This window comes from Epinephelus fuscoguttatus, linkage group LG7 (genome assembly GCF_011397635.1).
Source record: "Epinephelus fuscoguttatus linkage group LG7, E.fuscoguttatus.final_Chr_v1".
Classification (NCBI taxonomy): Eukaryota; Metazoa; Chordata; class Actinopteri; order Perciformes; family Serranidae; genus Epinephelus; species Epinephelus fuscoguttatus.
Window position 1 is genome coordinate 44,708,145 of NC_064758.1, and position 14,840 is coordinate 44,722,984.

At 42.8% G+C, this 14,840-nt stretch overlaps 1 protein-coding gene across 1 annotated transcript in view; it reads left to right on the forward strand.

The window, feature by feature from the left end:
• The window catches only part of LOC125892287 (6-phosphofructo-2-kinase/fructose-2,6-bisphosphatase-like), a 24,312-nt gene continuing 9,472 nt past the window's right edge, over positions 1-14,840 (forward strand). Inside the window, exons 1-11 of the mRNA XM_049582229.1 lie at positions 1-499; positions 3,669-3,791; positions 5,618-5,714; positions 5,865-5,931; positions 8,862-8,936; positions 9,038-9,094; positions 11,515-11,636; positions 11,976-12,183; positions 12,275-12,421; positions 12,671-12,775; positions 14,404-14,533. Of these exons, the coding sequence (XP_049438186.1) occupies positions 241-499; positions 3,669-3,791; positions 5,618-5,714; positions 5,865-5,931; positions 8,862-8,936; positions 9,038-9,094; positions 11,515-11,636; positions 11,976-12,183; positions 12,275-12,421; positions 12,671-12,775; positions 14,404-14,533 (1,390 nt within the window). The 5' untranslated portion in view covers positions 1-240. The remainder of the gene's footprint in view (positions 500-3,668; positions 3,792-5,617; positions 5,715-5,864; positions 5,932-8,861; positions 8,937-9,037; positions 9,095-11,514; positions 11,637-11,975; positions 12,184-12,274; positions 12,422-12,670; positions 12,776-14,403; positions 14,534-14,840) is intronic.

The following is a 14,840-nucleotide window of genomic DNA, read 5'->3' on the forward strand; positions in this document are numbered from 1 at the left end:
GGCGGAGCTGGTTTATGACAACTCTGTCAGATGTCATCTGACATAATCACAAAGGAGCAGCTCAGCATGATTGTTACTGGTTTGTCATGCTACACCACTTCCTGTATAGCAGGGCAAAGTTTAGAGCTTCACTCTGTGATTGGTGGATGACCTCATTCTGAGCTGTACCGGGACACTGAAGGTGACTGACGGGTCATCTGACCAATCAGAGACACAGGCATCAGGTGTGCAGGATGACAGATGACTCAAACTCCTCCCCCGCTGACATCGTATGAGAAAGTTCAAAATCTGTCCGCTCACCTGGAGAGCTCCTCTTTAACTCAAGCTCCCTTTACACACCCACCCCCACACACACACACACACTGTACAGAGGTTTCTCACACACACACACACTTGGCTGTTGAAGCCATGGCAGACACGCAGAGAAAACTAACCCAGAATCCTCTGGAGAAAACCTGGGGTCCATGGATGAAGAGCAGGCTGAGCCAGCGCAGAGGCTGTGAGTACAGTCACTTACGCACCACCTCACACACACACACACACACACACACACACACACACACACACACACACACACATACCATATTGTTTGCAAGTGTTTGGTATCTCTTCAGTTTGACATGTTGATACATGTTGCATTAACGCAGGCGTCAGACTGTGTGTTTGTGTTTTGGGGTTGAGAGGCTCAGGGCACAGCGGCGCTCTCTGTCAGAGACCGGACGGCCGTTCACCCTAAAGCTTCACCATGTGACCACATGTACGCTCTTGTCGTCATCCTCATGTAATTATTTCCAGCACTTTCACTCTTAAGTGCCAGAGTTGGTCCTCTGCTGTGCCAGATGGTGAAACCTGATATTGTTACTTTGCTTGAGATTAGCAGCGGTGGAAGATGTGCTCTCATTCTTTACTGGAGTAAAAGTACCAGTACAACAGAGTAAAAATACTCAATTACAAGTAAAACTCCAGTAAATGTACTTGTTGCGCAGTAAAATGTCTTCTGTGACGTCTGATTCTATGTGTGCTGAAGCATCAGTGTTAGAGCTGCGTGTTACTGTTGCAGCTGCTCCAGGTGAAGCCAGTTTGAACTGCTTTATGTACAGCTCACCAGTTTATTCCAGTGTGCTCCAACCTAGGGGTCGGGCCCCTCCAAAGGGTCACCAGATAAATCTGAGGGGTCATGAGATGATTAAAGAGAGAGGGAAGAAGAAGAAACTAAGTTCTGACACACAGTTGTTTTCCTGTTTTTATGACTCCGTGCTGACGAAAGCCGCGGCCGGAGCCACTGCGCCTGTGGCTCAGAGGCAGAGTGGGTCGTCCACTAATTGGAAGATTGGTGGTTTGATCCTCAGCTCTTCTAGTCCACATGTTGAAGTATCTTTGGGCAATATACTGAACCCCAAATTACTCCCAATGGCTGTTCCATCGGTTTGTGAGTGTGTGTGAATAGTTACTGAGTAGCAGGTGGCACCATGTAATGGTAAATGGTAAACAGACTGCACTTGAGTGGCTCCTTTCTAGTCTTCCGATCACTCAAAGCACTTTTTACAGTACAGTACAAGGTGCCACCTGCTACTCAGCTTTAACACTCACACAACAGCCATCAGGAGCATTTGGGGTTCAGTATCTTGCTCAAGAATACCATAAGGCAGTTTCTTCAATTTTGGCACCAACGTATATTGGACTCAAAAATGAACTGATTAGATTTTGGTGGTCAAGGGTCACTGTGGCCTTGCATCCATCTTATTCTCATGAACACAATACCTTAAGGAGGCCTTGAGAGAGTTTCCTCAATTTTGGCACAAATTTTCACTTGGACTTAACAATGAACTTTTGATTTCGGTGGCCAAAGGTCAAGGTCACCTTGCATCTGTTTCACTCTTGTGAACGGGATATCTCAGGAACATCTTAAAGGATAACTTTGGTATTTTTCAACCTGGGCCCTATTTCCCCATGTGTATGTGTGCGTATGATTCATAGGTACAACTCATTCTAAAATTGGTTCAGTATTGAGGGAGGTGGGAGCCGCGAGGTAGATATGGGGGCAAATGCGTCCCGTATAAGTTTGCGCATTAAAAGTGCTTTTTTTCGCCACTGACCGGTTCAGATCGCCAGTGCTATCTCTGTAAATAGCATGCTAAGCGTTTCCCTTACCTCTGGGCTGTGATGTCATCTCACGAGAGCTTTGCTCCACTGTGTCTGTAGCTCTCTGTACTCGTGGGACTCTGTTTTCTTGAGGAAGAGGTGTTTCGGGATTGGATGTCTTCTCTTCTCTTCTTCGGCTGGCAGTAGTCATCTTGGGAGAAGTGAGCACTGCAGACCCGATGGTCTGCAAGGCGCAGTGTCTGGACAGGAGTGTTAGCATCCATTTGTAGCACAACTAACCACAACTTCAGCATCTCGCCGTCCGACAAAGGCAGCCTATGAAAGCTGTACAGGGTGTTGCGCAACATCCTGTTCTTGCAATTCGGATAAGCACAAACACGAACCACTGTTTTCAATCGAAGCATTAAAACTCACAGCTGTACTCCGGGAGAACCAGCGCCACTCTGAGCGGCGCTCAGCATGGCTCCTCTGTTTTCTTCCGGCAACAAGCAAAGCTCTTGCAAGATGACGTCACAGTCCAGAGGTAAGGGAAACGCTTAGTATGCTAATTACAGAGATAGCACTGGCGATCTGAACCGGTGAGTGGCGAAAAAAAGCACTTTTAATGCGCAAACTTATATGGGACGCATTTGCCCCCATATCTACCTTGCGGCTCCCGCCTCCCTCAATACTGAACCAATTTTAGAACGAGTTGTACCTATGAATCATACGCACACATACACATGGGGAAATAGGGCCCAGGTTGAAAAATACCAAAGTTAACCTTTAAGGAAATGTCTTTAAATTTGACTCAAACATTCACTTGGACTGAAGAATAAACTGATTAGAATTTCGTGGTCAGAGGTCAGTGTGACCTTGCAAAAGGTTTTTGGCCATAACTCAAGAATTCATTCATCAAAAAATTCACACAAATGTCTAACAGGATAAAATGATGAAGTGATGACAGTTTATATTCAAAGGCTCAAAGGTCAACTTCACTGTGACATCATAATGTTCAGCATAAAACACTTGTCTGTCCTTTATTCAGCGTCATATCTCAGGAACAGAAGGGGAGACATTTGGTCAGATACTGAATTGGTGACTTTAATCTTGGGTGTCCACCTTGAAACTGTACTGACAGTATGCATGTTGTCACAGACATGGATGGAAACTGTCAGAGAAACTTGACTGGTGTGGGGAGGCGCACAGCTGTGGGGCGGTGATTCCAGTTTCCTTAAAAATGACAAGTGATGAATCAATTATCAAAATAGTTGCTGATAAATTTTACACCATCGTCCAGCAGCCTTTTTAGTGTATGAAACATAATGGCTGAACAAACAAAAAGAAGCCAGATTCAAATGTTATCAGCGGAATTTTTTGTTTTTCCAAACCTGTCCGACTCCTCCTGTCTGACTCAGTCCAGATGGCCTTCAGCACAACATCTAAACCCTGGAACTCACTTTGTCAGCAGCAGGTTTTCCTTCCCAAGCTTAATTTTCTGACCAGGCTCCATCAGTGAAAATCAACACAACTTCACGTGCAGCACAGCTAATTTAACACTCAGTCTTTGTGTTTGTGTGTTTCAGCATCTGTGCCCCAGTTCACCAACTCCCCGACCATGATAGTGATGGTGGGACTCCCAGCAAGAGGGAAAACCTACATCTCAAAAAAGCTCACCAGATACCTGAACTGGATCGGAGTGACTCAATGCTTTGACTCAGCTGTAAACGTTTTAATATTTAATTTTAACAAGTGTAGATTCTCAACAGCCCCAGAGTCCACATGTGACAAAAATATGCCTGTTTGATTTTGCAAAATAAATAAATAAATACATAAATGTTTTAATTTTAGCTGCAGCTGGATGTTGCTCTTATTGTTACTTGTGTACTTGAGAAGCTTTATTTAGTTACTTGAATAAACACAACTTAGAAATGCTGAAATCAGCCAAGAAACTGTGACTTGTCTCGTAACTTACATCTGAACTCAAACGTGTTTATATCAAATAAAACACATGAAAGTTACACAGAATTCTGAATAAAAAGTACAACACGTGTTCCTACAGATACAGCGTCATGCAAAAGTTAGCATCCCTGGTCAAAATTCATTTTATGGTGAATAGTTCAGTAAGTAGAAGATGAACTGATCTTCAAAAGGCATGAAGTTAAAGATGAAACATGCTTTTCAGTGTTTGAAGCAAGATCAGTGTTTTAGTTCCGTTTTGTACAATTTTAGAGTGGGAAAAAAGTAAAGGAGCGCCATGCAAACATTTGGGCACCCCGAGACATCTGAGCTCTCAGACAACTTTCCCAGGGTCTCAGACCTTAATGAGCTTGTTCACAGTCATCGTTAGCAAAGGCCAGGTGATGCTAATTTCAAAGCTTTATAAATACTCTGACTCCTGAAACCTTGTCCCAACAGTCAGCAGCCATGGGCTCCTCTAAACAGCTGCCTAGCACTCTGAAAACTAAAAGACCTGATGAGGACTAGAAGAAGATAGCAAAGTGTTTTCAGGGAGCTGTTTCCTCAGTTGGTCATGTCAGTAAGAAATGGCAGTTAACAGGAACTGTGGAGGTCAAGCTGAAAACTCTCTGAGAGAGCTGCTCGTAGGATTGTTAGAAAGGCAAATCAAACCTCTGTTTGACTGCAAAAGACCTGCAGGAAGATTTCTCAGACTCTGGAGTGGTGGTGCACTGTTCTACTGTGCAGACACACCTGGACAAATATGACCTTCATGGAAGAGTCATCGGAAGAAAACCTTTCCTGTGTCCTCACCACAACATTCAGCGTCAGAAGTTTGCAAAGGAACATCTGAACAAGCCAACTTTTTTGACGCAATGAGCAAAGGTATGTTTGGAGAACAAACTGTTAAACACGGGGGTGGATGGATGATGCTTTGGGCTTGTGTTGCAGCCAGTAGCACGGGGAACATTTCACAGGTAGAGGGAAGAATGGGTTCAGTTAAATTCCAGACATCACAGCATCTGTAAAAAAGCTGCAGATGAAGAGAGGATGGCTTCTACAACAGGACAATGATCCTAAACACACCTCCAGATCCACAATGGACGACCTCAAGAGGAGCCAGCTCAAGGTTTGGCCACGCCCCTCACAGTCCCCCGACCTAAACATCATTAAACGTCTGTGGATAGAGCTCAAAGAGCAGAGCATGAAGACGGCCCAAGAATCTCACAGAGCTAGAAGCCTTTTGCAGGAAGTATGGGTGAAAATCCTCCAAACAAGAAGTGAAAGACTCTGAGCTGGATACAAGAAGTGTTTAGAAGAAGGGGGCGCTACTGAGCACTGACCATGCAGGGTGCCCAAACTTTTGCTTCCTTTTTCATTATTTTGAAACTGTAAAAATTACTGAAGAAATGTTTCATCTTTAACTTCATCAGTTCATCGTCTACTCACTGAACTATTCACAGTAAATGGAATTTTGACGATGGGTGCCCAGACTTTTGCATGCCATTGTTGATATGAAAAAATACATGATGCCTATGTTTACAGAAAGAGCATCTTCTTGTTCTTTGTTCCACAGCGTTCAATGTCGGGCAGTACAGAAGAGACGCCACACGCACCTACAACAGCTTCGAGTTCTTTCGACCCGACAACGCCGAGGCCATGAAGATACGCAAGTATGAACCCTCTGCTTCACAGGGTCTCAATGTGACGTCTGTGTCTCCTCTCCTTTAAATATAAACCAATCAAATATGTATGAAAGTTTCTAAATCAGACTGTGTTTCTGAAATATTGCATTATTAATGTTTGTCTATTTCTGTGCGCAGGGCCTGCGCCGTCGCTGCCCTGAAAGATGTGTGTAACTACTTCACCATAGAGCAGGGGCAGGTCGTGGTGAGTGACAGATAACATTACTGTGGCTGATACTGCTGTGGGAGAGGGAGCAGGAACAGTGAGTCTGATATCAATAATATTATTGGGCTGGGTTTCATGCTGCATCATCGGCAGCTTCTTGTGTTGGAGGTCGGGTTAAATTTGGCATGGGATTGACAGATTTTGTCACAATGAAAATATACAGAGAAAGAAAATTACTGAATGTAATCTCTGGAGATGGCTTTAATCATTTATTTCTCTGTTGTTATATGAGTAATAATAAAAAGTTAGGGGGCCCAGTGGCTCTGTGGTTAGAGCAGGTGTCCCCTGTCCAAAGGCCAAGTCCTTGCCGCAGTGGCTGTGCGTTTAGCTCCGGCCCACGGCCCTTTGCGTGATGTCATCGTCTCACTCCCCCCTTCGCACTTCATCTGTCCTGTCAAATAAAGGCAAAAGGCAAAAAAAAAATCTAAAAAAATATACTTAAACAACATTACACTCGAGGGTGTGCTTTAATGTCATTTTGGCACGACTGTACAAGCGCCTCAGTCCTGACTGCATCACTGAAGTTAAAGCACAGCCTTGAGTGTAGTATTGTGATTATACTAATAACTATTACCGACAAAATAAAATATATAATCAAAATGTGCTCATGTTGAGGGGCAATTAACTCTCAAAAAAAGCCTGTGGCTGTTGTCTCTGTTTCCAAGGAATTACATAGGGTTTGACTAATAACTGGAACAAACTCAGTCAGGGTTCCCATGTTCAGGAAATTCCTGGAAAAGTTATGGAATTAGAAAAACTGTGTTTCAGGCCTTGAAATGGTTTGGAACAGAGTGTTTTGGGAAAGTTTTGAACATTGACAAAACATTGTTTTGGCTGCGGTATCGGCGAGTACAGCCTGTGACCAATCCGATCCGATCCGATTTTTTTATGGCATTCATTCAACTATTATGTATTTATTTCTTAATATTTTACATAGAGTTTTAGGAGTTGAGACATACAACAATTCATATCCCATCCATTGTTATTTAACACGCTGGTATCGGATCAGTACTCAATATCGGCAGATACCTAAGGTTCAGGGATTGGAATCAGTATCGGGAAGGAAAAAGTGGTATCGGTACACCTCTAGATAAAATATATTCATGAAAATCCCAAAACATGTTTGATGATAGATGAAATACTGATTTAAAATGTAGTGCTGCGCTGCATGACTGTTGAAACGTCGCTATCACATGATACACATTGGGCGAGTCTATGGCAGGAATGTCTAATGAGCAATAAAAATGTGGAAGCGCTAGCAGTTTGCTTTTGCTCAAATACCTGGGCGTGTTTAATAATGGTTTAAACAGCCAGTAGCCAGGCAAGATAACGTTAGTGCTTCAACCACCAGGGCAAGCATACGTAGCCGATCCACCTTATTCCACATAACTTCCTGTGAGATAATGGAAGTAGCAGTAAGCTAGTTAGTCCCATAGTCTGTCTGTGGTTAGTCCCAGTGGCTGCTCTTGGTTGCTGGTTCTTTTCTAAAGTAATTTGCCTTCAGTTTAGCAAATACTGATTTATTTCTTAACAAATATTCAACTAATCTTAACTTTGCATTTTCTAAAATGTCTTTGCGGAGCTCTGGTACCTGTTGCACTGCCCGCACCTGTAGCAACTAAAAACCAGTCTGAGCTACATTTTTGTCTTCAGCAACTGTGTGTTGAACATGTGACCAGAACAAAAGGATGATAATTGATATGATGAGTTTCACCAGACATAGCAAAAAAGTATTAAATCAGACACGTAGACTGACAGGTCTGTCACTCAGCGTCAGTACATGATATCCCCGTCTGACTTAATTCACAACCTACATTAGAAAATTGCTTGTGATGAAATAAACTCGGCAACATACCTTGGAATATGTATTTAGTCATCAGGGCTGAGAATGTGTCACTGATTTACCGCACTTCCTTTATATCATATAAAAAAATGAATGCCAAAAGTTATTTCTTTTACTACTACTTTATATTACTGTGACTGAAGTCTGCTGCTAAATTCAGCTTCATGTTTCACTCAGAACAGTTTTTAATAATTCACAGGTTAAAAAAATGTGTAAATGCGTCGTTAACACAGACGAGCGGAGGATCAGCTGGGAAACGTCACATTTATTCACTTTACATGGAGCTACAGTTAATACTGAATTATGTGTTAGTATCTCTCAGTAAGTCATCAGAAATCATCTTTAGAAGGAGCAGATGTTTACGCTAAGCTAGGTCGGACCATGTTAAAGTTAACAGTATTTTAACGGAGCAAGGCGAGCTAATTGCTAGCATGCTTAGTTAAAAAGAAAAAAATAACAATGCTTTGAGATGGCTGTCAGAGGTGACAGAGGTATGATCACATAATCCAGTTTGAGCTGTAACAGTAGAGTACTGTAAACAAACTGTAAGCATTGCAAATCGCTAGTTTCAGTTCAGGAAGTTGCATCCAAAATTCACGCAAGGTATCATGGGGGCTAGGAATAAAGTGAATAGCTGATAGACAACTTCATCCAGGGCTTAACCAATCCATCGCTGCATTCAATAATCTGCTTACCTCTTTCAAACGACTGAAATAAAGTCGTGGAAATGGAGTAAAATATTATGGAAAAGTTTTGAAAATTCACTGAAAAAAAATTCATGTAGTTTTGCTGTTGATAAATGTAGACTGTGTTTACTTCAGTTCATGCAGAGTGTTGACCTTTTTGAATTCTTCGACACAGTCCTGTCACAGTATCTGCTGCCTGGTGGCTTGGATATTATTTACATATTAATATTAATTGACATATTTGGATTTTTTTTATTACAGGGTTATCATATAAAAGATGTCGCATATGAGTAGCACACCTGAAGTGTTTTCAATTGTAGTGTTTTATTGTAAATGCTTAGTCCAGTAAGAATCAGTCAGTCATCTTATTTGTCTTTCAGGTTTTTGATGCCACCAACACCACAACGGAGCGCAGAGAGGTCATCCTCAACTTTGCCAAGGAAAATGGGTACAAGGTTGGTTTGTTTGTTTGTTTGTTTGTTTGTTGCTCTGTTAGAAAGGGAAATCTGAAAAATGAAAACTGCAATTTCTCTCTTTTCTTATCCTGCCTGTTCAGGTTTTCTTTGTGGAGTCGATATGTGATGATCCAGAGATCATCGCTTCGAATATTAAAGTAAGTTTTGTGTGTGTGTGCGTGCGTGTGTGTGTGAACAGGAAGTTGTGGTTCCAAGATCACTGTGAGAGTCATGTGCTGAGCCAAGAGCTGTTGGAGCCGAGGCCCAATGTGTTTCTGATTTGCTATTGGTGGAGGAGACCGAGCCATTGCAGCAGTCACACTCTGCCAGGTCACGTGCGTGTTGGCAAGATATCGTTGTGGCTTTTGTTCCAAAACGAGATAGTTTGCACATATGGAGAACAGTTCTCCTGTTGTCATTAATATTTTACTTTCTCTTCCTCGTTTTTCCCTGTTTTCATCCCAGTTTAGCTCAAATCATCTCGCTGAGCGCAGTTTACCTCAGTTTCATTGTCTGTGTGTACACGTCGGTGACATGACTCATTTAATACCTAAAAAAAAGTGCTGCTCTGAAAAATAAGTGTTTCCAGCTTTTGTTATTTTCCTCCAGTCTTCATCCTCACTCAGCCGTCTGATTTTGGAAATAGCATTTAATGTCTAAAATCAACACCAGTAGCAGTTAATGACAGCAGCTGTGTGATGGTGTCTATCAGTGTTCAATTCCTGAGACAGTTACAGATGAAAGAAAGACATCATCTTAACTTTCACACCTCTGTTCAGTCTCCTCCTGCTCTCAGAGAAAGTTAAAAACAACAGGAAGTCTTTCTTAACTTTATTACCACACAGCTCCCGACCCTCACTGGGCAGCTGACGTCATCGTTTTGTTAAAGCTCTGTTGACTCTGAACACATTTAAACACCCTGCTGACTGGAGTTACTCTGGAGACCGTTGTTGCTCTCTGGGTAAGAAAAATGCTGTTCTATAAATACAATAATGATGTCTGCATCCACGCAACAATAATGAACTTTAAACAACTCCTCCCTGAGTTCCTCATTTAGCCTCAAAATGATTTTAATTTTTATTTTATTTTTAAAGATGAAGGATGTCATGCTAGCAGCTCCTGTATGAACAGGTTTGTTATTGAAGGTAAACTCTGCACTGTTTGTTCAGACAACAGTCAGACTTGGTCCCTCCTCTCTACACCTCTCGTACGTACACTAGAGATCTGGGGCTGTACTCACAAAACTTTCTAGTGCTGAGAGTTCCAAGAGTGCTCGAGCTCCTACAGACATTTGTGGCATTTACTTAGAATTTCCCCTTCAAGTTAAGACTGGTTGTTAATAAAGATAAAAGTTATTCACAGAGCATCTTCGACCTTAGAGGAGTTCCGAGGGTGAAGTGTTAGGAGCAGGGAGGGCAACTGAGAGGAGGGCAACTGAGAGGAAGGCAACTGAGAGGAGGGCAACTGAGAGCGGGAAAGTGACAGAACAATGGTGCAATATAGTGCAGAACCAGAAGAGAAGGAGAGAGAGCCAGAGGAGAGGCGCTGCCAGGTGACTTGTTTGCTTCTGCCAAACCTGTTGTGCATGAGTCACAGAGCCAACAAGAGACTATTGAAATAAGAAAGAGAACAAGGTTGTGCGAGGGAACATGTCAGCCCCTTCTTGCAAAGGAAAGACTCGAGCGCCGTCTTCTGTTCCTCTTTTAGAGAAAAAGCCAAGTCTAACTCGTTCATTGTAGCAGCCAAAGCCGTTTCAAACACCTGGTGTTCATCCGTAGCCATCTTGCAGTGTTTACTGACTGATTCCGGACTTCATCGTCGCAGCGCTGTTGTCATCTGTTTAGCTCGCCTCTGGCCCGCCTATATCAGACACACCGATGTGATTGGTGCAGCTCGGTTTCATTGGCATGGGTAATGAGCATCATGACTGATTGCCAGAGTGACTCGCTGAGCAAATTCAAATTGTGCTCTCGTGAGAGCTCTGGATTTCCAGGGTGTTCTTTAGGCGCTGTGCTTGTGATTTTTAGAGCATCTTCTTGAATGCGTTCTGTTTTACGGTTTTACCTGGTCGCTACCTTTTAAAGTCCTGACCTGACCTGTGTGCTGTTGTTGGCTTGAGTGCCTGGAGAGAGTCTCTGCAGAGTCACTGTGTTACATTACTGTATCAGATTACTCCATGCTCAGTAATCTTACACTCACTGTTTTCACTCTAAGAGGCTAACCAGAGACGGGCTGCAAGTTCACCACAGCTAGAATCTGAATGCATTGGATCTACTTAGTATTTTACACATGAAGCAATGTCTTGTGCATTTGTCCCTGTCAAATAAATAAGTGATGACTGAGAGGGTTTACTGCTGTATTTAAGTACAAATGAATTTGAAAACAGCAATGTGCATTAAATGTGAGCAGCTTAGAAGGTTTGTTGAATCCAACATGCAGCATCATAATCTGAACCTGACATGACCTTGCATGAGTCCCGCTGTGTTTGCTAAAAGCCTGTGATGTTGGTCACAAGATGAGGACATGCACTGTAGTTTTATGTCTCACTCAGACCTTCAAACTCTCTCTGTAAAAATAGGAAGTGAAGCTGAGCAGTCCAGACTACGTAGGCTGTGACAAAGAGGAGGCTGTGGCTGACTTCCTGAAGAGGATCGAATGTTACAAGTTGAACTACGTCCCGCTGGATGACAACAAGGACAGGTGAGAGCATCTACAATGAGACACCAGCCCAGTGTTCCTATTTACATCCTCCCTGGGTGATTCTCACCTCATGGTTTACATTCAGTGTGTCCTCTGTGTGAAGTAAGGATGTGCAGGTCTGACGTTGATGCCGCAGACTGAATTTTGTGTTCCATCAATCAAATGTGTCATTTTTAAACTTAATAATAATAATAATTTTCTGAGACATTTATCGAACTGTGAAAATCTCATACCGTTGCAGCTCTACTGATCCTACAGATCACTGTTTGTGTGCGTATATCCAAAGCACCACATGTGCTGCTGCTGAAAATAGCTCCTACTCTTCTCGTCCCTACGCAGGAACTTGTCCTACATCAAGATCTTCAACGTGGGCAGCAGGTACCTGGTGAACCGGGTCCAGGACCACATTCAGAGCAGGATAGTCTACTACCTCATGAACATCCACGTCACCCCCAGGTCCATCTACCTGTGTCGCCATGGAGAGAGCGACCTCAACCTTGTGGGCCGCATCGGAGGCGACTCCGGACTGTCGCCTCGTGGTGCAAAGGTTAGGAGTGTTTGGTCTGTGTGTGTGTGTGGACATTACATATCACATCCTGTTTCTGTGCTCACGTCTTCTGTGTGCATGTGTCCGTCAGTTTGCCAGTGCTCTGGGGACGTACATGCGTGGGCAGTGTATCACTGACCTGAAGGTGTGGACGAGCCACATGAAGAGGACCATCCAGACTGCCGAGGCTCTGGGAGTCCCGTATGAACAGTGGAAGGCCCTCAATGAGATCGACGCTGTGAGTGTTGAGAATACGTGTGTGTGTGTTTATAGTGTATTCATGCTGAACGATGGACACGTCAAAAACACGTGACTAAACTAAGATGTTCTACAACATGTTCTCTACATAGTTTGTGTAGTTCTGTGTACTATTTAGAAATTGTTTCCCTGGTTGTGTGCGTGTGTGTGTGTGTGTGTGTGTGTGTGTGTGTGTTTGAGGGGTGAGGGTGACAGTTGTGTGATTTATTTTCTGTATTCGCTGCCTCAGGGGGTTTGTGAGGAAATGACATACGAAGAGATTCAGCAGAACTACCCAGAGGAGTTTGCACTGAGGGACCAAGACAAGTATCGCTACCGCTACCCGAAAGGAGAGGTGAGGAAGAATAGTGTAAAAAAAAAAAAGCCTTTTTTTCCTTATTTCATTTCTCAGTATGTTCATGTTTGTGTGTTTAGACTGTAAAGATGTGGAGAGAGGAGGCAGCGTCTCTATAGTCAAAGTTAGAACTGAACTCAGACTTCATTGAATGCTGTGATGATAAAACAGTCATCACCATGAACATCAGTGCACTGCACAAACCCATGAAGCACTCGTCACTCTCTGCGGACCAACTGGACAAAATCATCCCAAACTCACTTAAAAAGGTTTTCTGTAAACCTTTCCTTTGTGATAAAATAAAATGTTGGAGCACAGAATCTGAAGACTACTTTACGAATGAGTCACATCATATTGATGTTAGTATCTCATGAAGAGATAAATGGTTGAACTGATTTCAAATATACATGTTTTGTATCTTTCTGTGGTACTCCACCTCCATTTTGTAGCAAAAACGCCTAAAATGACATACCCAACTTAAAATGTTTGTAGCTTCTGAACCGCTCTGACTACATGCATGCATGAGGTCTTGCCAGAAAGAAAACTCCCTGAAGTTTCTTGTGAAAGTGTCAGAAACACTCTAGGTGATACAGAGACAGAGTAATGGGCCTCTGAAGTCAGTAAAAAACTTAAGATTTTGCCTAAAATAAAATAAAAACTGTTTTTCAGGATGAATAACTGTCTGTGGCTTCATCTGAGCAGGTAAATGACACTGTGGGGCTGTAGGCACACTATCAATGAACACTTGTTTCAAATTTGAAGAAGACTGCTCAAAGTATGACCATTCTACAGTGTTTTTACCATGAAGAGATCCAGGCGGAGCTCCAAATGACAAGTCGGTCAGTCTGCTTCAAAACAGTACTATCAGTGATCAAACAACACTCAGCCAGCTTCAAACATTGTACCTTATTGAAATCAGGTGTGATTATGATAGCTGATGTTGTTTATGACACAGAAACACCATAAAATATCACCAAATAAAGCCATATGAAACGTGAAAGTTATGATCCCACTTTCTAGATGGTGTATCTCAGCCAAAAATAGTGGTAGGAGTGAGACTCTTACCTTTTATAAACCAGCTAAGTCCCCGCTAACAGCTCCACATAAGATCATGAGTAATCCTTTAACTTTTCCTGTCGAAAAACGGCATGACATGACTTGGCACCACTCATCGCGATTTTGGACTTTGTGTGTTTAGGCTGCTCTGGTGCCAAATACATAATAAATAAAAGAAAAACAATGTTATTTGTATTTGTTATTGTCTGGCGGAGTTAGAAAGTTAGACACTGAAAATCAAAAAAAACATATTTGTAAAAAAATCACAAGATAAAAGGCGTCATGTCGACAATTTTCTTGTTAATTTGGCATCAGTATAATCTATAAAGGTAAACTGTGTCTGCGTACAATCTTTACACTTTGGATTTTGTTGCCCCAACTGCCTACCAGCCTCCGTTGATGTGCTGCTTTAGTGGGAGGAGACTCCACCTCACCTCCCACCGCTTCAAATTAGTGAGTCAGTCAGCAGGTAGAGAGCAGAGGGATTAGAATACAGCTTGTGTATAAATTGGAACCAAGTTGTACTTGTGTGGACACTTTATCATGTCTCTGTGTGCACGTCTGTCCACCAGTCGTACGAGGACCTTGTCCAGCGTCTGGAGCCGGTCATCATGGAGCTGGAGAGGCAGGAGAACGTCCTGGTCATCTGTCACCAGGCTGTCATGAGATGTCTGCTGGCTTACTTCCTGGACAAGACTGCTGGTGAGAGAAACTGCAGTTATTTACAGTGACACTGCTCAGGTGTTGCCATCTCACGCACAACAAGATATCATGACTCCACAGTCACCTGCATTTGAAGACCGATTGCATCACATCTGCGCAACCAAGGTTGTCGCATTTTAAAGGCTCCTTCAAATGCAGCCTTCTTTCCCAGAATTTGGAGGATGCGATGGATGAATCCTTCATGGCCCAGCCTATCCCAAGATGCATTGAGCGCTGGTGACGATTATATTTTACGTTGACTAACAGTTGTTAAAGGGAAATTTCAGTTTATTTCAACCTGTCTCCT